Source organism: Cydia fagiglandana, chromosome 9 (genome assembly GCF_963556715.1).
Source record: "Cydia fagiglandana chromosome 9, ilCydFagi1.1, whole genome shotgun sequence".
NCBI lineage: Eukaryota > Metazoa > Arthropoda > Insecta > Lepidoptera > Tortricidae > Cydia > Cydia fagiglandana.
In genome coordinates, this window is record NC_085940.1 from 2,344,565 (window position 1) to 2,369,706 (window position 25,142).

Genomic DNA, 25,142 nt, shown 5'->3' on the forward strand with positions numbered 1-25,142 from the left:
TTGTTAAGTTCAAACGACAATAAAATTTCAATAAATTTCTATACAAAAACGACTTAATCAATTCATTACTATCGATACATATCATGTCCCATCCCTAATCACTGCATATAAAAAACGAAAGAGTCAAGTCACGATGAAAATGGTTCGCAAGAAATTAGAATTAGAGGAGAGACCAATATGTAACGTGGTTACAGTTTACCGAACAAGAGGGTACGTACGTATACATTAACGATGACTCACGCTATAGACCAGCGATCGGCAACCTGCGGCCCGCGGGCCGCATGCGGCTCGTGAACCGGTCACTTGCGGCCCGAGTGCCGCTTTGGCTATTTTGTATGTAATAGTGACAAACGACAATGTCTCATAAAGTCATAAATATTAACAAAGTATCTACGCGTCACCTCCGTTAACTACTATGTGGCCCTTGGCTGCTAAAAGGTTGCCGACTGCTGCTATAGACCGATCGCTTAAATGAGTCCTCGCCTGCGCGGTACGGGGGCGACGGGGTAGTCGGCGGGGAAGGTACGGGCAGCAGGCGTACACCCGCCCGTAGCTTTCCCGCCGCCCTTAGTCGTCCTACCCCGTCGCCCCCGTACCCCGCAGGTGAGGACTCATTTAAGCGGTCGGTCTATAGACCGGGCCGGGGTGTCCGACAGGTAATTAGGGTTCCGTACCCAAAGGGTAAAACGGGACCCTATTACTAAGACTTCGCTGTCCGTCCGTCCGTCTGTCACCAGGCTGTATCTCACGAACCGTGATAGATGATGTATTTCTGTTGCCGCTATAACAACAAATACTAAAAACAGAATAAAATAAAGATTTAAATGGGGCTCCCATACAACAAACGTGATTTTGGACCAAAGTTAAGCAACGTCGGGAGGGGTCAGTACTTGGATGGGTGACCGTTTTTTTTTGCTTTTTTTTGTTTTTGTTTTTTTTCATTATGGTACGGAACCCTTCGTGCGCGAGTCCGACTCGCACTTGCCCGGTTTTTTTTTATGACGGCTGATCGGTGATCACGTGGTGCTTTCCAATGAAAACGAAGCGCCGGAAGCTCCGGCTCGGCCCCGGTCCGGTCTAGCGTGTCATCCTTTAACCACACGAACATACCGTCGCCATACAATTTAAGTTACGCCCTTATTGTCATGTAACTTGTATCTATGTTTGGTACAGCCACCTGCAATAATGTGTTACACAATGAATGCCGCGAAAACATCTGACACGATCTTATTTGTAGAGCCATAAGAGCGTCACATATTATTGCAGCTGACTGTACTAGTTTTCGCTGCTTTCTATTACAAAAAAGTGATGATCTACATATAAAGCTTCTACTACCTATAGACCTACTACGAGCTGGACACTGACAATACTGACATAATATATTTTTTCTAACGTGAATATTATTTTTCTTAAAAAAAATTTTTTTTGTTAAATAATGAGTAATAGGTAATTCCTTCAGAATCCTTATCATCATCATCATCATCTCAGCCATAAGACGTCCACTGCTGAACATAGGCCTCCCCCTTACATAGGCCTCCCCCTTCACAGAGGTTAAACTCTAATTAGCCCGTACCGTTCGCAGACATTATTTGCAGCGTCTGGAGTTGTTCGACAAAGCGATACAAGCGTACAATGAAGCACTCCGGTGGAATGTAAGTAGACTCGACGAAGCTAAGATGGCAACGATTTTGATAGCATCGTCTGTGCAAGTGTTATTTACACGTCAGAATTTCATAGAAGTTTGACGTTTAAAATAACACTTCCATAGTCTGTCCTATCAAAATCGCTGCTATTAACTTAGCTTGATCTAACTCTAATTATACTAAATAAGCGTCTATTTACCATCGTCCATCGGTATACCGGGTGTGGCTTATAATATGAGCAAAAAAATTAACTGTAGGCTGTACTCCTCATACTGATCAACATTTGTTCAGCGACTTTTAAAAATAACTTGTAGTTTGATTTTTAATATACTCAAAGACGCAATGTATTGCGAATTTTATTATGTTTAAGGCTTGACAAGCAACTTCAATCACAATGATATGACGTGGCGATGGCGTCCATTGAAAATAATATTTATTTTGTATGAAAATAGGGAGTATAAATACTTCATAATATTTAAAAGTTGTTGAACAAAAGTGTCACCGTTTGAGGAGTAATCTATGTTTTAATTATTTGCTCATGTTACAGGCCACACCCGGTATCTTATGCATTTTGTAATGAGGTCCACCGATGTACAGTTAGGAGCACATACATATTCGATACATAGGTTTTTTCGTGAAACGGAAAACTCAGACCGCTTGGAAAATTAATGGTTCAATGGACCCCAGCCCCCTTTTGCAAGTGCAAGTCCGTCTAGAATCTAGATGTACACTCAGCAGCAGAAGTTGCTAAGCGGGCGAGCTGTTCAAAATTTACCTTGTCACGCTCTTATTCTGTTAGGCCTAGTTGCACCAACTACATTTGACAGACGGATTAACGTCTAGCAGCAGTGAAGTATGAAATTTCCCATACAAAAAATTTTTGCTAACGCTTTAACGGTGACAAACGGTTTGGTGCAATCGACCATTAATGAAGTTGCGTCAAGATCATTTCGAACACTTTGCTCGCGTAGCAACATCTACTTCTGACGGTACTAGTATTAAGCACATTAATGACAGGAGCAAACTATTTACTAATTAAAGTAGCTCCGTTACATGTTTAAATTATTTACTTAACACGCATAACACTTGTAACAGGCATTGGAAAACCAGATTGAATGTAGACTTTGTTGCATGACGGTAAGGTTAACATTTGAATGAGATTTCCGATGGTTGTTACTACTTTTATTGCTAAATGGGCGGTATTTTAGTCAAATGACTGAATAGAACTAGCAGCCAGTTATTTGAGATGAAAGTTTAAATGTAAATAATTCCTGTAGCAGTTATATTCAGAATTTCAAAACGCATTGTTGTTTTTGCTGAAAAGCTTTAACATTAATCCGTGAAGTCTTTTGTTTTAAAACAAATGCATTGGTGTATTATATTTCTGGCTGTAATTTTAGTTTTACGCATAGTTACATTTTACTATTTTACAAATTCCAATATCGCATTGCAGTATCACAAATATCGGTCCGATATTTCGGTATTACATATCTGGATTCCATGATTCCGATATTCATGCCCTATAAATGGAAAAGGACTAAATATCGAAATATAGTTTTACACACATATACTTGGGGGCGATACGCTTCCGAGTAGGTACCTGGTTAAAACAACGTTGGCGCACCTGCGCACGACGACATTTTTCATAGCGCTGACTAGCCGCCGACGCTTGAAAACTCTAGTAGTTAGGGGTCTCTCTAAAAGAATAATGTGGTGTAAATATTACAGAAAGATGACGTCCATTCACTGCTCGGTCGCAGCGTGGCGAGAGCGAAGGCGACGTATTACAACGGTGCTTTAGCGGACGCCATCCGAGCTACCGGTACTTGTCTATACTTAATACTTAGGTCCCGAGTTTATACTTGCAAAGTTTGACCAAAACCAAGCAAATATTGCAAATGAGAAGCAAGATTACGATATAGCGAGAGAGATAGTGCTGTCATCGATACAACTTAGCAAACAAATTTTTATTTTCCTTTTATTAGGGTTCCGTACCCAAAGGGTAAAACGGGACCCTTATTACTACTCCGTCCGTCCGTCTGTCACCAAGCTGTATCTCACGAACCGTGATAGCTAGACAGTTGAAATTTTCACAGATGATGTATTTCTGTTGCCGCTATAACAACAATACTAAAAAGTACGGAACCCTCGGTGGGCGAGTCCGACTCGCACTTGTCCGGTTTTTTATTTTACTTTTATCTTTATTTCAGAAATAGAACCGCAAAATGTATCAGCGTTACACATCAGAGCTCAAACGGCGTATGAAACCTGTGCCTTTGAGCGTTCCCTGGTGTTGTCACATCGCGGGCAGTTGATGAGGAAACTGCCGCCTAACTTCGCGGAGTGTGCCAGGAACGCCGAGGAGACCGTATGTACCGATTAGAAGAGGAGTCGTATGAATATTTGTAGGTGAAGGACAGAATAAATATAGGTACAGAAGACATACTCTCTTACAAAACGCGTCCGTTACAATCAGGCCGCGTAGCCAAAATGCCAATCGCTTACGCTCCGTTGCGATCGAAACGCAACTGTCACTGTCGCGCTAATATGGAAGAGTGATAGAGATAATGCTTTTCGTTGTCGAAGCAATAGCGATTGTAACCTTGGCTAGGCCGGCAGGACAGATATGGCCGCTAGGTAGCGACAGCGCCACGCGCGGCTTATGGCTAGTCACCAAAATTGGTGTGGAATGGATGTACTTATTAGCTATCTGTAGCAAAGCGACGAATTCGCGGTGTGAGCCACGCCTGGTGAGGGTCAAAATAATTCCCACAAAGACGGGGTTTGATTTTTTTAATTCTTTGTGTGTATCTTTTTGACATACTAAAAACTCGGAGTAATTAACAATGGAGCCGCCATGAACGGGCGTTCCCCTCTGTCGAAAATAGGCGGCCAATGGTCAACCACATGTCAACCATATGTATGGACTGACGTTTATCTGACATGACGTAAGTACCTATACATTTGATGTGCCCCTCCCCCGCAAAAAACGGCAGACTATTTTGTACCGAAAATTTTAGACATGGCGTCTCCGTTGGTTATATCCTCTAAGACTAAAAATATATTAAAATATAAGTATGCAAAACTTTTTGACCGCCAAAAAGACCGCTACATAGCGATGTAATGGAACTATCAGGGTTCAGATATATGAGACTGCCGTCAGACTGGAGAGTGTGCCAGTGCAGGGGTTTGACAATCGTTAATAGAAAACGCCAAGCCAAACTTAAATAATGTATGAAAACAGTCACGTGACTTATTTGGCGTTTGTCAACGTAAGATTGTCATCGTGGCTAGACCCCCTAGAACGTCGAGGAGTATGTACTCGTACCAAACACTTTTAGAGATAGAACTGCATTTATATTCTAAAGAGTTGACAACGGCCGATGGCCTTCAAATTGGCGTTACTTGAATTGTAACGCCATTTTGAAAATCTTGTTAAGGTCGCCGGAAGACGCTGGATGCGGGTCGCTTCCAACCGGCACGTATGGAGGTCCAAGGGGGAGGCCTATGTTCAGCAGTGGACGTCTTATGGCTGAGATGATGATGAATTTAAAAAAAATATTTTAAAACGTTTTGATAAAAGCTACCTATTTGTATTGATGAAAAAAAAAATCTATAGGTATATTTTCAGAACCGTACCTGTTTTTAAGGCAGTTTATTTTTCTATTTCAATGTTAACAAGATACTCTGCGTCATCAATAAATATAACAGCGCAACATAGGCTGGCAATCAGCGAGTTTGTGCAACTTGTAATAAAGTTAGAACGACAACAAACGTGAACTCGCGAGCGAGGCCCGGGGGAATTGCGGAGTTCACGCTTGGCATTAAAAAAGTATTTTCACCTTGGAAACATTTTCGAATGGACTTGTAATACAAGTAAAATCTGAAAAATATGCCTCCAGGCCAGGATAGGGAGTGAGCTGATGACACCAAGGAAACACGTCCGTTCGGCATAGGATTTATTAAAAGAGAGAAAAATAAACCTACCCACATTCAGTCGGCGCCTGATTACTTAATCTACCCACATATGTCACACCCCCCCACTAAATCTATATTTACAGTTATGCGTACCTAGCTTAATAGGGATTAAATCATTAAACACTAATCGAAGTCGAACCCGTACCTTTTAACGGGTTTCCTACTGCAACTTTCACCTTTTTCACTTTTTTCTTTTGTTAACCTTCATTGATAATACATATGGCGGATACGCACTAAAGTCCTTTAAAGCAGTAGAATAGTTATAGGTAACTACCTCGTCACTTCTTTGCAAGTCACGTCTTTTTGCAACTTTCGTTGAAATGGAGATTTTGAGGTGCATTACAATAAATAAATGTTATGGGTCAAACTTACACAAATCGACCTAGTCCACCATAGTACAAGCATTTCTTTTGTTACCTACTTCGGAATTATTTTGTATTAAGTATCAAGCCCATTTCGTTATGAAGAGATGAGATGTCGGGAGAGAGGTATTGCAGAAAAAGACATGCTACGCCGACCTCAAATGAATGGGATAAGGGCTTTATTCGCTTGCGAATGATGATGAACAATCAGATTTCGTCTAATCTCGCAATAAAATTACATTGTACATTAAAAAAATCATAATCATTTTGACTAATTGCATTTTGGCATAAGGTTTATTAGTAGCCGCGAATAGCAATTTCTGTTATAAAAAAAGTGAGCCATCCTGATAGCTACTCCACTTTACCATCAACTTGAACTACTCGGCGCTATATCGGCGTAATTTGAGAACCAGCAGTTAACTTTATCAGGCTCGTTCGAAGGCTATCTTGTACGAATACTTGGAATCACATATTAAATTACACGAACCTGTCTACCGCGATATAATTTCATTGTTTTACCTGAAATTCCGACGTTTCAGCTGAGTTGCACCAGCTGTGGTGACGAAAAGACTTGGAATCAGCCCAACATTGTTATGTTATGCTACGTCTATTATTCGAGTCTTAGAGCGCACCGTGGTGGTAGAAGAATAAAAGGAAAATAGAACTATTCAGTTATGTTTAAGACTCGACGACTATGCATAAAAGGAAACTAGAAATATTCAGTTATTATATGTTTAAGACTCGAATAGAGCGCTGGTGGCCTAGCGGTAAGAGCGTGCGACTTTCAATCTGGAGGTCGCGGGTTCGAACCCTGGCTTGTACCAATGAGTTTTTCGGAACTTATGTACAAAATATCATTTGATATTTACCAGTCGCTTTTCGGTGAAGGAAAACATCGTGAGGAAACCGGACTAATCCCAATAAGGCCTAGTTTACCCTCTGGGTTGGAAGGTCAGATGGCAGTCGCTTTCGTAAAGACTAGTGCCTACGCCAATTCTTGGGATTAGTTGTCAAGCGGACCCCAGGCTCAATGAGCCGCGGCAAAAATGCCGGGACAACGCGAGGAAGATGATGATGTTTAAGACTCGAATAATAGACGTAGTTCGGAAAGCGGCCAAGTTAAAATGGGACTGGGCTGGTCATGTCTGCCGTACATAGTGGGAGCCCCACACGAGTCTAACCGGGGAGCCGGCAGGTCTCGACGGCGATGGCGGGATAACTTGGACTCCTTGAGAGGCTGGTCAGATATTGCACTAAATAGAGACAGACGAGTGGAGGAAGAGGGGGGGCGGGGGTGGAGACCTTTGCCCAGCAGTGGCAGCAATAATAATAATAATAATTTATTCTTCTAGATCAGAGTATGCACTGGAGAAAGTGCAGGAAAGGTGCTGCAGTCGGTCAATCTACTACGTTCGGAGGCTTTTGAGGAAATGACCAACGACGAATTCACGCCTATTGTCATTAAACATCAGAGTCGAATGTCAAATCAGGCAGCACATAAGGTAATGTTGAAAATAATAACAGATAGGTACCTAAGTTTGAAATTTAATACTTACTCCGTTGGCTAAGCAACCCAAAATGAGACTTGGCTTCCGACACAAGACAGCACCACTTTTCTCGGTCCTGTGTGACCTCTCGCCAATTGTTGACTCGAAGTTCGCGCAGATCTGCCTCCACCATGTCGCACCAGCGATACCCGGGGATAATTATTTGCGAAAAATTAAATAATCCGTTCAAATATCGACTTCACTTTGTAAGTGTGTACCTAGGCATTTTATCATGGCGGCCATGCACTTTTTATTGAAAGACGTCATGCTAGTCATTTTGAGGGTTCTAGGGGGCAGATTTTAATTAGAGACATTAGTAGGAATCCAGTTAGACAATAGGACTTTACTGGCTAAAGGATGACTCATGCTAGACCGGGCGCTTCGTTTTCTATTGAAACCACCACGAGACCACCTATCAACCGTTATAGAAAATGACGTGTTAATAATGATTTGAACGATTTTTATATAAAGTAATATTTTAGGTCCAAGACATGTCACGTATTGAACAGCAGAAAAAAAATCAAATGACACGTCTGATGGCATCGAAGTATTTAGAAAGGATGGCCCACGATAAATACTTTCTTACAAGTTTGTGTAAGGATGAGCGACTGGTGTCAGCTAACAAGAAGGGATCCGTGAAACTACAGGAGTTAGCTACTAATGCGCTCATGGACGTAGAAAACAGACAGGTAAGGTCAATACGGATAAGTGCGGTTGCAAAATAAGTGTATTTTTTGCGAGTTCATAAATTTTTCACTAAACGCAAGTTGCAAATGTACCCAAAGGACAGTCACACTTACCAGTGTGCCAAACTTACTCGCACTTACAAGTTTTATTAGACAATTAGTACAGTAATTCAATGAAAAAATTGTGCGCTGAAAAGACACATAAAATTTTGTACGTGTTTTCCCATTTTTTCAAACTGGCAGAATCATTTGGGTAGTTGAGCATCAAGGAGATTTTAATTTACTACTTTGCTAACTTAATCTCAATATGTCCAAATTGTAGAGATAATTTTGAAAAATTGAGGAATAAGGTAGGACCCAAAGTACTTCCTTGAGATATTCCATAAATAACGGGTAGGTCACCACTTACCATACCACCCAAAGCAACACATGTTTTTGTTCGCTTAAATAATATTTTAATATGATTAGAGCTAAACAACGTATACAATTCAATTCCATTTTGTCCAAGAGCAACGATACGTCATATGTACCAAATCAAAAGCCTCTGGTTAAGTCCATTTATAACGACAAACATCTTTTAATCTCGTGGAATGCTTTTTTTTAATAACGATTTTAAGGTTGATATTTACCTCTTTTGATACAATAGTTATTTCGTTAGTAAACAGTTTGCCAGTTTAGTTAATCAGACACCAAAAAACTAGTCAAAGAAATTTCTACCAAACTGGTCTGGGTGTCTGGCGACCTACGAGCTGCCCCGTTTTTTGCACAAAAACTCAGCCTCGCTGTGCAGAGGGGGAACGCGGCCAGCATCCTGGGAACAATGCCTCAGGCTAATTTAGGGCTAGATTTATAATTAATTTATTTTGTTATTTATTATCTGTTTTAATAAATTTTGATTCCAGTAGTTTAGTTAATAGAACAGTCTATAGAGCTCACTATCTATCTACCTTTAGGAATAAAGTTTCCTAATTCTAATTGGATCCAATCGCACTCCGGCTTTGCAGATAGCATCAATTTATCGAGCTAGGCGAACCGCTAACGGCATGCAATGGCTTGATGCCTCATTAGCCTAGCTGGCGAAGAATCCTAGAGCTAATAGTTTAAGTTAAAACTATAGAAACCTGCTCCTAATGGATTTCAATGCGTTCTTTTGATAAAAAGTTCTTACATACTTTATAACTTTGCCATAGGTACATAACAGGAAATTCCTGAATGTTTAATACTAGTACCTACACTCAAGACGAAAGTCTTTAATCAATGTGTGTTACCAGTGATGACTTACGGCTCCGAAACGTGGTCTTTCACTATCGGCCTCATCTCAAAACTCAAAGTCGCTCAACAAGCTATGGAGAGGGCTATGCTCGGAGTTTCTCTACGTGATCGAATCAGAAATGAGGAGATCCGTAGACGAACTAAAGTCACCGACATAGCCCACCGGATTAGCAAGCTGAAGTGGCAATGGGCAGGCCACATTGCACGCAGAGAAGATGGCCGATGGGGTCGAAAAGTGCTCGAGTGGAGACCACGGACTAGCAAGCGCAGCGTAGGACGTCCACCCACAAGATGGACAGACGATCTTGTTAAGGTCGCCGGAAGACGCTGGATGCGGGTCGCTTCCAACCGGCACGTATGGAGGTCCAAGGGGGAGGCCTATGTTCAGCAGTGGACGTCTTATGGCTGAGATGATGATGATGATGACCTACACTATACAGGTAGTTAGAGCAAGAAAATTCTGCAGCAATTTTGATAGCACACACAGTGCAAGTGTTATTTTAAACGTGATTTTTTTGTGAGATTATGACGTATAAATAACATTTGCACTGCGTATGCTATCTAAAATCGTTCCAGACTTTTCTTGGTCTAACTCAGATCTTTATCATAAAAATTTCAAAGGAAAATAAATCTCGAATAAAATCCGGAAAACGCTGGCGGCAATAACAAAATGATTATGTTAAGTTTGTATGTAAATGGGGTAAATCTGCAGAGACTTAAATCAGAAGGCACGGAGCCAAGCTATCTCAATAGAATAGATGCAAAATCAAAAACATTTTGGCACGGAAAGACATCCGTTTCTGCTGGCCGAGTTTACTTAATACTGGCTTTATTTGGAGGTCGATTCTCGAAATAAAAAGAGCCGTTAGATTTTTGGATTGAAATTATTTTGATACTTACCTACGTGTAACGTGACCAATTTTTTTTTCGCTAAAGTGTAACGGGTTCGTGCGATGCCTCCAGGGATCCAATTTGACTTAAAAACTGGTATAATGTGACGTGACGTGACTATAGTAGTTTAAGTAACTGAGTGTTATTGTATTGCGCATATTAATTATATGGCTACAATATCACTGCTTTGGTGACAAGAGTGAAGTTTATTTTTGACATACCTATATACTTGTATGGTTTGTAGATAAATAAATAAATATACAGCTATGTGATACAAATTTTAGCTGGCAATTTTTCCGGAAAGAAAAGAGGTTTCATTTCGGTTTTCAGAAATCGAGCTTTAGTCGGAATTTACAAGTGCATTGACGATAATGATGATATATGAGCATAGCTGATTAGCTAGAGATACTATGTATGGTAGCCATGTAGCGATACGATGACAATGTCGCCATCAATCAGTTTCGCGAGTCAGATTCGACCTCTAGTTGAATTCGATTTAAAGGACTATGCGTCAAAATTGCCCCAAAACCAACAGAGTTGAGAGTTAGGTCATTAGATAGGTATTTCTCTGTACTTTATTTCCTTCTATGGGCACCAAGCGGAATTCCATTGCAGAACTGAGTAATTGGTATTTTAGTCAAAATGTCGTCACCCTTATTACCTAAGCAATAGAGTCCACCGCCGGGCGAGCGCGGCAAATCATTCGGTGTGCTCGCCCCGCGGTGCGCGAACATCTACCCTGCAGCAATTAATTTACTTACTCGAGTCTCTATTGCCTAGGTAATAAGGGTGACGACATTTTGGCTAAACTGCCAATATCTCAGTTCTGCAATGGAATTCCGCTTGGTGCACATAGAACAATATGAAGTACATAGAAATACCTATCTAATGACCTTAGTTAATCTCATTTCTGTTGGCGTTGGGTCCAGGCTCCATACAAAGTTGCCCATGGTCCTTTGGATTAGATTAAGATAAGAAGAATGCAGGCCCAGGCTTTATTTGTACGCAGCCGGTGCTCTTATTTATGTGTTGCATTTTGTATGTCTCGTAAAATTTCCTGAATAAGCACAGCAGTGTGCAGTAACAACGTTAAAATATTCATTACTAGCTTAAACAAATGAAGACTGACATGCATAAAGTTGTGTAAATTATTGAAGGTAAGTTGTATTTGAGTAATTCGATATACTTCAGATTGTCGGGTTATTCCAAAAAATATAGGCACTCTAACGTTATGGTATTATCGGTGATTTTTATAATTACCTGAATAAACATTATACACAAACTAGAAATGTATAGGTGGGACAATACAGTATCGTTTGCACAGCCTGCTCTAATTTCACTTATTAGTAAAGGAGTTCCGCTTGTAATATTAGTTGTAATTTATTATGCAACACGGCCCTGGAGTTCCAAGCGTCCATAGTCTACTGCAAGCTGTTATCAATATCATTCAGGCTGTATGCTTGCTTATTTGCCACTGACGTTGTATTAAATGTTAAAATTCATTTTGTACTTAACGAATCTTGGTAGTCCTTTATCTATTTAACAAAATATGACACAATTTGACCCCACCAGGAACCTAGAAAACATGGCAATCCTAAAACGATTAACGAAAATTTTATAAAAGTCATGTTACCCTCTATTATTGAAATTAAAGTTTTGATCGGCGTTTTCTATCAACGATTGTCACCTTGGCGAGGCTCCCAGGCAAGCTTTAACCCTGCTAACTCCACAGGCTGTTCTACGGGAACGTCGACCCATGTACGCCACGTCTCCCGCCGAGAGCGCTGCACGCGCGCGTCTCCGACAAGCCAGAAAAGAACAGCGAGAGAAGGCGCGGCGTCAGAACGTGACGGATGCGACACGGCTTCTGTCCGCTGCAGTGGCTGTGCAGGAACAACATGATACTATCAAGTACTTACTGTTAAATATTAACTAAGTAAATACAAGAAGTAACCCATGTACGCGACTTCGCCTGCTGAGAGCGCAGCACGCGCGCGTCTCCGACAAGCCAGAAAAGAACAGCGGGAGAAGGCGCGCCGTCAGAGCGTGACAGATGCGACACGGCTTCTGTCAGCTGCTGTGGCTATGCAGGAACAACATGATACTAACAAGTACTTTTGTCTCTCTTTAATCTCGAGGTCCCGGATTCGAAACTTGGGAAGGGTATTTATTTGTGTCCTTATCACAAATATTTGTCCCTGCGTTATGGATGTTTTCTATGTCGTCTAGACCCATAGTATAAGCTTTGCTTAGTTTGGGGCTTGGTAGATCTATGTGAGACTGTCCAAATATTTATTTATTTTATTGTCCAGATGTTTGGAGTTGGCCGAGTTCGCCATGCAGCAAATAGCACGCAAGCCTGCGCACCTGCTGCCAAATAAAGAAAAGTTCCTGCAGGAGTTGTATAAGACCGTTGCCCTGGCTTTTCTGGACCAGGTGATTGTTAACGTTTATTTAATGATAACATTCCATTTCTAACCGCAGCTGCACTACCGGTACTGAACGCGTCGCTGTCATTGTCAATTTCCATAGCAAAATGAACAGTAATGCAGCTGTCGTTGGAAATGAACTGTCACCTTTATACTAGATAATATATTTCGATATTAAACTTTCGTGAGACATATTTTAAACTGTTTAAACGACAACGGTTTCACTCACTTGAATTTTTAGTCGCTATTGTACGACTTGCAATCGCCGCGAGCACTCAAGCCTGAGGAAGGACCCCCGACAGGCACGAAACATGTCGCCAATAGTGACAAAATATTCAAGTGAGTGAAATCATAATAATGTTTCAATTAAAGTTTGTGGCTTCAAAATTTAACGTACTTATCCACTCTCATGCTGTTGGCAACTGTAGTTGCCAGCTGTCACTCTTATTTTACACCCTTAATTTATAATAATAGAGGTTACTGGAAAATATCATTCTTGTGACTGGTTATTTATAAGTGAGTAACGCCTGTTGAAATTTCCAGGTGTTAAACGATAAATTCATTTCAGAAACGAGTCGCAGAGAGTATGAGCGAGGCGGACCGCGAAAAGAAAGCATTCCTCATGCTTGGCATCGCGTTGTCGAGAGAACCGAGCAGGGATTCGCTGTGGCGGGCTAGACCTATGGCGCCTCATACTGATGTCAAGTCAGCCTCTCTCGATATCTCTCTCTCTCTCTCTCTCTCTCTCTGTCTTTCTCTCTCAGATATTAATCCATGAAGATTTGGAAGAAAGCATTCCTCACGCATGTGTATCGCATTGTCGAGGGAACCGTGCAGGGATTCGCTGTGGCGGGCAGGCCTATGACGCCTCATACTGATGTCAAGTCAGTCTCTCTCGATTTCTCTCTCTCTCTCTCTCTTCTTGTGTCTCTTTTGATGATGACCATGGGACGGGACGGCGCCAGGGTATCTACACAGGTAGCGTCCCAAATAAGTTCATGTTTTATGTGACAAGCAACATTCAACAAAACGATAGTTCAATCAACTAACCAGAACATTACATATTTGGTCAAACCAATTCGTCAGTCAGTAAGAACCGGGAAAACTATACTCATCCTTTTCTTTTGGGTGCTAGTAGTAGTTTAAATGGTCTAAAGAGTCTATAGAATCTAATCTAAAGGGTCTATAAGAGTCTTGAGAGTCTGAAGTCTAGAGTCGTACATGTGTGCAGTAAACAGATTTTCCTGAACATAATTATATGAAAAAATCTATTTTCCTAATAGAGTACTAGTGTAACACAAAGATAGTATGATTCTCTCTATCTATGTTTGAAATGAGACAGTCCTTTGACAAACTATAATTAGATATACTATACTACTATGATAATTAGATACACGAGAGTTCCTTTAAACCGATTAAGCCTGGTTAATCCATATATACGATTAACTGGCATGGTTCCCCATCGCAATGGAAGCCCGCAAAGCATTGGTCGTAGATCACTTTACCTACTATAGCTTGACAAATTCATACGTGATAATCTCATGGTCCGCGGGCGACAGGGCATGAAAGACTGGGGGGTGGGGGGGCGGTATGAAGTGGGCTGGGCTGTCAGTCAGGGGACAGGCCGAATTTCGGGAAATGAATTAGAAAAGGTACCTTATGGCTCGGGTGGTTCAAAAAACATTTTTTTTTATTTTCGGACGGGGCACCCCCTTTTTTTGTTACCCTTATTATGCTGATAAAATACACCAAGTTTCGTAATTTTATCTCAACTACAAGGGGGTGCTCAACCACTTTGAAAATTTTGTATGTTGTATGAAACAAAAAAAAAACAAGTAATTATTATTCAGAATTTTATTTAAGTAGGTATCTGTTTTCACATTATTTGCACATGTGATTTATAAGTTTTTAAGTAGAAAAACATATTTATTTCTATTTTTTATAATTTTTCAAAAGTAAGATTTTTAGGATTTCACCTAAAAAAATCATAAAAAATGGAAATTAAAATGGTTTTTCACCAAATAACTTTTAAATCAGACTTTCAAATAATGTGAAAACTACTACTTACATAAAACTCAAAAAATTAACAACTTGATTTTTTTGGATTTCATACATCTTTGAAAAATTTCAGTGTTTGAGCACCCCCTTGTAGTTGAGATAAGATTACAAAACCTGGCATATTTAGTTAACAGAACAAATGTAACAAAATGAGAGGGTGCCGCTTCTTCTAGCTAGAGTTTGAATTTTTCCCATACAAACGTGAACCTACTCATAAGTAGCCACCACCATACATCATACCACCATAGCGCATAGCGCCGCAATAATATTGGAGCGATGTTAATAATAGCGTAAGCGCCAACCACCATACGGTACCTTTTCCGTGGAAAGTCACATAACTTTACTATTTCATATCTAGTGAATCTCTAATTAATTTCCTGAATCGAGTCACGTACAAATTTGTCAAACTATAAACGGAGCAAAAGTTAAGATCAGATGATACATCTGTATTTTAAATATTATTATTATGTATTTGTTACAAAAGTATAAATCATAAATTACTTACTTAACTAATTATTGAGGCTTGGAAATTTTATGAATAAAGGGACTTAGTTTTGTAACTTAAAAATATCAACAAAAATTTACTGTTTTTTTTTATGTATATATTATTAAAAGAGAAGTTACATTAATTATTGTTACTTATCTGCCAAACTGCATAGCATTGTAAAGTAAGTTAGTTTGAGATAGTACTTTACGAAGCATAGTCTATCTGTGGTCATCTATAACTTGGAGGCATGCCCCGCATTCCCTGCCCTCAGTGGTTCTAGCGTGAAACGAAACCAACGTTGGATACCAGTGGAAACGAGGTACGTATTTCCTTTTACGAACAGCCGACCATTTCGTACAGATACTTACAGATCAGTGCCACAAAGAGACTCAAATATCAGCTAGATTTTACTAACAACATTTTTTTTTTAGTTTATAATTTATATAGTAGTGTTATTGCAAATTATTAACTTATCACACATTATCAAAATATCTCATGATCATTTGATTTACTTCATTTTTATTTAGGATTTTTTGTGTGGATGTGTGGAATGGAATTCCGCTTGGTAGGTACCCATATAACGAAATGAAGTACAGAGAAATACCTATCTAATGACCTAACTCTCAACTCTGTTGGTTTTGGGGCAAGGCTCCATACTTTACAATACGAGACCAGTGTTGTCTGTGTAGATTTAGGAGTTTCCGAGATAAAGCCTTTAATTTTTTTTAAATTGAATTGGTAGCTATGCTAAGTGAGTATGCACTTTTGTCTCATGCGATGCCGCTTGGCAATACTGTTCCGAAGGTTAGACAAAGCTGATTTGACTCGATAGCCAGGAGATCGTACCGTGCCTACCCCCCAAAAAGGGAGGGGAGAGAGTCGGATCTCCAGGCCCAATCTATTGCTATAGGTATTTCTTCCTGCTCTTAGCAACTAGGGCAAGTTGTATATCATTTTCATATAATTTAGGGGTTATTCCATAAAGTGCAAAAATTGTGACAATTTCATTGTTTGGTATGGCTTCTCTATAATAGTAATGACTCAATGATATGTATCGATATTTTGCAGGAATCGCTTGCGCACCCTTGAGCGCTCCGTAGCGCTCGCCGAGCGCGCGTCCGAACGTTGTTACATCCTGCACGAACTAGCGCGCCTATACGCTGATACCAAGAAGGCTCAGAAAGCTAGATATTATTCTACCAAGTGCCAAGCAGGTTTGGCACTATAACAAATAATTATACAAACTGATTTAGGAGAAGTGAGCAGGACTAATCCTCCAGAAGTGGAGAGCTGCCATAGGAAAAATTAGCAAGCGGAGTCACGATCCTCAGCAGTGAGGAACCGACTTAGAAGAAGAATAGTATCATCAAATCGCAGTATGTAGATGTAAAAATATACAAAGATAATTGCGACAAAATATTATATAGTACGAGTATGTAGGTACATATCGAAAAAAAAAGTTTTTATTAAAACTAAATGAAATAAACAACAACTTACTAAATACTTGGTAAAAACTTGGCATAAATCGCCGTCAACGGGCAAGGTGCCCGAAGGCTGGCCGTATATCCTCGTATCAAGAAAGAACTCACTAAAATCTTAGTTACTAAAATAAATTTGTTTAATTTAGAAGCTCGATCATCAGGCCAGAGTGTGTGGCTTCTTAACGCTACCTTCCTACTGGCACGATGCCACGTACTACAAAATAACAGACCTGATGCCCGGGCCGCGCTACTGGAAGGCTCGTCTATGGCTCGAGCCTTTGGATATGGCGATGTTTCCGAGTTCTTTGACACAGTACGTATTACGCTTCTTAAGTACTCTTACTGTTTACCACTTTCTTCTGGAAAGATGATACGTATTACAAAATAATAGACCTGATGCCCGGGCCGCGCTAATGGAAAGCTCGTCTATGGCTTTAGCCTTTGGATATGGCGATGTTTCCGAGTTCTTTGACACAGTACGTATTATGCTTCTTAAGTACTCTTATTGCTTACTATACTTTCTTCTGGAAAGATGATACGTAATACAAAATAACAGACCTGACGCCCGGGCCGCGCTACTGGAAGGCTCGTCTATGGCTCGAGCCTTTGGATATGGCGATGTTTTTGAGTTCTTTGACACAGTACGTATTATGCTTCTTAAGTACTTTTAGTGCTTACTACTTTCTGTTGGAAAGATGATACGTAATACAAATTAACAGACCTGACGCCCGGGCCGCGTTACTTGAAGGCTCGTCTATAGCTCGAGCATTTGGATATGGCGATGTTTCGGAGTTCTTTGACACAGTACGTATTATGCTTCTTAAGTACTTTTACTGTTTACCACTTTCTTCTGGAAAGATGATACGTAATACAAAATAACAGACCTGATGCCCGGGCCGCGCTACTGGAAGGCTCGTCTATGCCTCGAGCCTTTGGATATGGCGATGTTTTTGAGTTCTTTGACACAGTACGTATTATGCTTCTTAAGTACTTTTAGTGCTTACTACTTTCTGTTGGAAAGATGATACGTAATACAAATTAACAGACCTGACGCCCGGGCCGCGCTACTGGAAGGCTCGTCTATGGCTCTAGCCTTTGGATATGGCGATATTTCGGAGTTCTTTGACACGATACGTAATTATGTATTATGTTTCATAATAGCAAATAATTTCTTCTGGTAAGATGCCACTTTCTTGTACGACACAGTACGTATTATGCTTCTTAAAAGTAGTCTTACTGCTTACTACTTATACGTATGTATTACAAAATAAGTAACTGACCTGACGCCCAGGCTGCACTACTAAAACGATCGTCTTTGACTCGAGCCTTTGGATATGGCGATGTTTCCCAGTCCTTCAACACAGGACGTATTATGTTTCTTAATAGTACCTAATGAATCTAATGAGAGATTTAAGTTATGATTATTAAATCTACAAATACATGCTTTCTTCTGGGAAAATGCCACGTCCTACAAAATAACAGAGATACCGCGAACCACATACGACGTGTTGCCCTGTCACACTTACGAACGAATTTACAGGTGTGACTGAGAGGCAACACGTCAAACGTGGTTCGCGGTAGGCGCTCAGGTGCCCGACTGCATTACTGGAAGGCTCTTTTCTATCTTCTATTTCTTCCTTCAAAAATTACATTCTTCCATTTTAAAGGCATTTTAAGTCTACCATCGTATCAGGTTATATCCACTAGTTACCACCAAGTGGTTTCCCGTGGTAACATTAAAATAAATAGTAGTTAGTCCATAGACGTAACAACTTGGCAATAACCGGTGGAAATAACCTATTATATCCTACATTTTCTGCTACACCGTAGCCGATAACATGGCTTTCCCGGTATGTAGCGGAAATGCTTCGCATTAGAAGCAAAACGAGAACGTGTCGTGATTAGCGCTGAATGGGCTGAAGTACCTTAGCTTAACAAAGAAACCTTCCAAAGTCACTCGTTTGAATTGCTCCTAAGTGTAGTTTCGTAGTTGAATTTCTTCGCAGTGACCTTATTAAAGCAAGTAGGCTAAGTACACTGGGAGAATAATTAAGGCCGGGAATGAAGTCGTGATTACTCCTTTACTGTGCTGGAGTTGATTACTTTTAATTGAATCCCTGAATGACAGTATTTAGTCCGCAAATTGTACTAGTTTAATAAGAAAAATATGTTAGCTAGAGATTTTTGTTACTAACTAGCGGAAATGGTCCGGAGACGCGGTCAGTAGGGAGGGATCGATATGATAGTTGCATTCAGAAATGTTGCGGATGCAGATTTTTTGACATCCGCGGATGCGGATGCGGATGCGGATGTCAAGATCAAGTACTTAAAAACGTAAAATTTTAAATTTTTAGTATTTTTTTTATTAAAAAAATACGAAACGTTTAGTATTTGAGCAAGAATATAGGTGCGTTATATTTAATAGTAACTTGGCCGACTTCTCTGGATCTAGACGATTTCGTTATAGGTAATGATGAAATAACCTAGCACTTACGCCGCCGCTAAGACGTTCCTGTACCGACTTGTTCGACATCCGCATCCGCATAAGCTCCGCATCGATTTTATGCGGATGCGGATGTAGATGCGGATGTTGAAAATAATGCGGAAGTTCCGCGGTTGCGGAAGCGGATGCGGATGTTCGCAACATCCCTGGTTGCATTTATTTACCGTTTATCCTGTTAATTCGCGCGGCGCGCCATATGTTTTGCCCCTTCTAATGTCCTGTCTGTACGAGTTCTAATAATAGTTTATTTGTAGTGTGCCAACGTGTCGAGTGAAGGAGAAATCTTGCTCGCCGAGGAGCCATTGACGAAAAGAGAGAGAGACATGGTGAGCCTGATGCAGGATGACGACTTGAGGTCCGCCGCCGAACACCTGTTCAGGAGGATGTCTACAGTTCCTGTCGCCAGGTAAAGGGGTCCACTGATTAACAGTCCGCTGAACGGTATCGGCCTGTCAGTTAGAATAAAATTTTGACAGTTCCTAACAAAGACAGGCCGATACCGGCGGATTGTTAATCAGTGGGAGCCCTAATAGGCTAGATGACAAATTTTCATTTATGGTAGGTATCAATCGGTTAGGTTTGTTATTAGGATCGAATGTCTGTATGGGACCCATTGCATTAAAGCAATACAAAAGTTAGAAATTATAGTCATGATAGTACAGTCGTACCTACTTCACTCGCGAAACGCTCCTAACAAAACTCTGTCCGTCTGTCCGTCTGTCCGTCTGTCCATCTGTCCGCCTATCCGTCTGTCCATCTGTCCGCCTATCCGTCTGTCCGTCTGTCCGTCTCTCCGTCTGTCCATCTGTCTGTCTCATGAACCGTGATAGCTGAAAATTTCACAGATGATGTATTTCTGTTGCCGCTATAACAACAGATACTAAAAAGTACGGAAGCCTCGATGGGCGAGTCCGACTCGCACTTGAACTATTTTTTAATTGTTTGTGCGATAGAAGATAATAATACACAAAGGTAATGACTTGATTATTTCTGCCAGTCAGCTATAAAGTAAAGCAGACACAGCAACCGAGTAAAACACCGCAAATTATCGAATCTGTTTGAGCTGTAATTTATACCGACAATATAGGGAACAACGTGCATATTATCGGCTGCACGATGAATAAATTATTAACGAAACAATTACTGTATAGCTTTCTATAAAAAGCGTTGGTATAAACGGAGCGGAAAAATATGGCGCGGTGATTTTCTAAATTGCAAACTTCTAAAATAAACAAATTACTCGAACAGTGTAGGATAATGAAATTTAGTGCAACATAATTATGCAGTAGGTACGATTTATGATCAGGAAGGGTAGTTTGATACTAACATTGCGAGATGTACACGTTTAAAGACTTAAGAAGCTAACTTTTAACCTAGGTATGTTTGCCCGCTGTGCATTCCTTAAAAAAAAACAGTTTCACAAACTATTTTAATACTTTACCAACTCTGTAGTGAAATAAAAAAAAAATTAAAAATCCCTGGTTCGTACCTAATGATCGCTTGGTAAGTTTGAAAAGTTATGGCTTCAAAGTTTTATAGGAAGCCTTTTCCGTAAAATTATTGAAGAAAACCAATATCTTTACAATCAAGCATTTACGAGGAACTTTAAAATCCAGTTTATTGCATGCAGAGTTTGTTCCACTGGGATGAAACTTTATACAAAGTTACGGAATTTATACTGGACTGCAAAATCTTATCAGCATTGGACGTTAAAAATAACAATAAATATTATTGTTGTCTACTGTTGCGTCTGTGAACGGGTTCCAGCAGGCGTTTTACATTAAAGCTCTCCAAGGGGCCTCCACGTGTTGGATCTATATCCCCACGCAAGCCTATCAAAAGACCGGGATTTATAGACCCGTGAAATCCAAGGAGATACAAATAAATATATTATAGGGATATTCTTACACAAATTGACTCCACGACGCGCCACGGTAAGCTCAATAAGGCTTGTGTTGTGGGTACCCAGACTACGATATACCTATGTAACATACAAATGCTAAAATACATAGAAAACATCCATGACTCAGGAATAAATATCTGGGATTATATTACCGGGATTTGAACCCAGGACCATCGGCTTCACAGTCAGGGTCACTACCCACTAGGCCAGACCGGTCGTCGAAATCATTATATATCATCACGTTAAACAAGCTTAAGCAAAATTATATCATTACATATAATTTTTTGCCCATCACGAAACGATGGAGTATTGGGAGGTGTGCGCGGAGCCGAACTTTTGTGACACTTAATTGATCTCATTTTACATCTTATCTATAAGAGGTACACCGAGCGTATGCTGCCATTGTTCGAGACATCGGACATGGCAGGCCCACGCCACGCCTCACTCCGCGATTTCGTCGCTTTGCTACAGGTAGCTAATAGTCGAGGGCAGATCTCGCGGCCAAGCATGCGGCCACACTGCGAAAACCACCTGATTTTGACTATTTTCCCTTGTCGTATCATAAATTACAAATGAGATCCAACACATATGCCACACATAATAAATCATATACAGATAGCACAACAGGGAAACATGTAAAACAATGGCTACCTACTTTAGATGACGTCAAACTTCTCCGTAAGCACACCAATATCACATTTCAGTTAACACAGATACTTACAGGCCATGGTTACACAAAATATTATTTAAAGCGCTTTCATATAATTAATAACGCCACCTGCCCATGCGATTACGACACCATACAAACCATTGAACATCTAATTAAATATTTTAATTTTTAACAAGCAGAAACGTCTGCGAACGATGCTATTAAGCTTAGAATAAATTTAAAAGTGGAAAAATTACTGTCTTGGGTGAGACTTGAACATCCAGGGGTCGTGAGTTCAAGTCTCACCCAAGACAGTAATTTTTCCACTTTTAAATTTATTCTAAGCTTAATTAAATATTGTCCCAAATATGCATATGCCAGATGTGACCACGAATCTATCTGTGGAAAATACCAGGACATAGAACCGTACACTATACAACATATTATCGGAAAAGAAGACACACTCAATTCCTTTATCAAATATACAAAATATAAAATTGACACCTTAAAAACTTTTAACAAGACCTAACTGCACCTACTAGACACATCACATATAGCTTCTATCCGACAAAGAGCAACCGGCCGCCCGTATTTCTAGCGAGGACCGATTGACTCACACAAACGATAAATTAAACAAAAAAAAAAATAGTCCGTCCGTTCGACCCCAATTTTGGTGTTTGCCATAAGCCGCGCGTGGCGCTGTCGCCACCTAGCGGCCATATAATCTGTGCTGATCATGACAGACGCGTTTTGTTACAGAGTGAGTCTTCTGTACCTAGTACTATTATTTATTCTGTGGTCATGGTGACACCTTCATGTGACTTCGTACCTTTTCCTCTTAAGGAATTGAGCGGGAAGGCTAAAAAAAGTATGAAAATCGCGCTGAAAATGTTAGTGAACATAACGCTATTTGAAGTGTGTGTATTACACAAAAAAATCTGTAACTTTTTATGTCACTTTACTGTGTACAGCAAAACAAACAGTTTCCACGATCAAAACTCAATAGGTATTGCATTTCCGATCATCATTGGAATTCTAGCATTCTAGCATGAAATATTTTTCTGGATTTTCTTTTTATTCGATAGATTGATGTTAATTATTCAAACGTGGATATTTATATATGGGTAGGTAAATATTAAAACATGCACGCTACAAAATGGAAATATTTTAAATCAATTTCAAACAGGATTTATACCAATACAGGTTTGGATTTCTCTACAAATAAATCACTACCTAATATCTAACAATGACAAAGTTATAATAAATAAATAAATATTCTTTTAAAACCTTGCGCTGCTATAAGATATTATTGTTTACTTTAGTCAGTCTTTCCTTTGCCGTAATTAGTAAAAAATAATTAGACATTTATACAAAAAATACGCCATAAAGCTGCAGAAACTCTTACATAGAAAATTACCCGCGCACGACATATTCATTGTCCGATCAATTTCACAAAATATTATAATCCAAAAAAATTCAGCGTGACCCTCTTAATTATGGTTCTAGCAGTGGGGAGACACTCCTCACTTTGGTCTAACTCGGCTCCGTTCGGCTCAGCATTGCTCCGAGCAATTATTAGGATTGGCACCACTTGACTTCCTTTTGCACAACCACAGATAAGATTATCACTATATATGAATTGAATTTTGACAACCCTAAATAGCCGAAAGGGATAGTGCCATGTGTTATAGTTCGTTTTTTTAGCATTAGAAATAAGGTAAACAATCTTGATGTGTCTTTTAATTGAAAAACACATTTTAAAAATAAATTACGGCAATTATGTAACAATTATGAATCTAATACGATCATTTATACTCTTCTGCTTTCATAAGTAATAGTTATTGATTTTTAAAAAGCGTTTTTCAATTAAAAGACATGTCAAGATCGCTTACCTTCTTGCAAGTTCTTTCTAATGCTACGAACTATAGAAAGGGATAGCATGATTCGACCCTGAACCGCTGTCAAACCTCGGGTTTGTAGGAAGTGTCCTTTCTGTTCGGTAGTCCTATTATATATGGTTCCAGGCGCTTCTCAATAATGCCCGGAGCGCGCATGGAGGCTGCGCCGGCGCCGACGCCGGGCGGGCGGCGCGCGTCGATCCTGCCGCGCGCGCAGCCCGCCGTGCGTCACTACAAGACCTCAACACCGCTCGGTTTCCAAGACTTCGACAATTAATTTTGTTTTGTCTAAAATAGTACATTATTGTCGAGGCTCGGAAGTAGCTACTTGCAGGCTGAGGATTCGTTTTAAACGGACGACCTTGGGAGTCCGTTTAATTGAATCCGAAGCCAGCAAGTAGCCTTCCAGCCGAGTCATATATAGTGCTTTTCTCAAAAATGGTGCAAGAAATATAAATATCATAGAAATATTTTACAAAAGCAACGTTCTTACATATATATTTTGACAGTAATAAGCCCATGCCGCCATTTTATTTTTTTTAATAAAAAAATTGAAGTGTATTTTTCTGCCAAAAATACGCCAACCTATTTGAGACATCTAAATAGTCGCGGTACTAATCATCTGTTTGGCTGTTTAATGGGCCTGTGCCTTCATTTGATATGGTCATTTCAACTTTTAAAAAGTTTGGAACTCGACAAATAATGGAATTTGTATACAACATTGCAGTCCCAAAATCGAGACTGCAATGTTTTTAACTTTTTAATTTTTGACTGACCATAAACTACGCGCTTCGCGACCTAGTTTTTAGACGGCAAAGTCGACTTTGCCGTCCATTTTTGAGAAAAATATTTTTACAGTACATATGGTCCTATTTTTCCGCACTTGTGCGTAAAATAGCACTTTTCGTGCGATGTCAAAAGTTTAAAGGGCCATATGTACTGTAAAACGTTGTACGATACACGTGCGAATAGATAATTCTCTTCTCTTTTACGCACTTGTATCGTAAATAACTATTGCGTGTTGTTTTTATACTGATATTGACAAGTCTAAAAATAACACGTCAAGATTGAATGTCATGACCCAACTGGACCAAACGCTGGATTATCATGACAAGTCATGTCATTATTCATGATAGTGTTGGGGCCGTATTTGAATTTTTTGCAATTTTCTTTCATTGCAAAATAGTCGATACCTATTAGACGAAATTTATTGCGAATCTTAGCAAATTCTATGTCGTCGCCTATGCAAACCCTTGGAGGGAAAAGGTTCCTTCATTTAAATAAAATTGGCATTTGATTTATTTTGAATTCAGTTGTTGACTATAGCCCTATAGTCAACAATCCGTGTAAAAGTC

At 39.9% G+C, this 25,142-nt stretch overlaps 1 protein-coding gene across 1 annotated transcript; it reads left to right on the forward strand.

Moving 5' to 3' along the window:
• Nucleotides 1–132: 132 nt before the first annotated feature.
• LOC134667717 (outer dynein arm-docking complex subunit 4-like) lies at nucleotides 133–24,064 on the forward strand. The gene is made up of 13 exons (XM_063525139.1): nucleotides 133–210; nucleotides 1,583–1,652; nucleotides 3,372–3,465; nucleotides 3,854–4,011; nucleotides 7,336–7,485; nucleotides 8,013–8,219; nucleotides 12,112–12,290; nucleotides 12,692–12,815; nucleotides 13,377–13,513; nucleotides 16,422–16,567; nucleotides 16,981–17,147; nucleotides 19,592–19,743; nucleotides 23,914–24,064. The coding sequence occupies exons 1-13, from the start codon at nucleotides 134–136 to the stop codon at nucleotides 24,062–24,064; spliced, it is 1,812 nt and encodes a 603-aa protein (XP_063381209.1). The 5' UTR covers nucleotide 133.
• The last annotated feature ends 1,078 nt before the right edge of the window (nucleotides 24,065–25,142 follow it).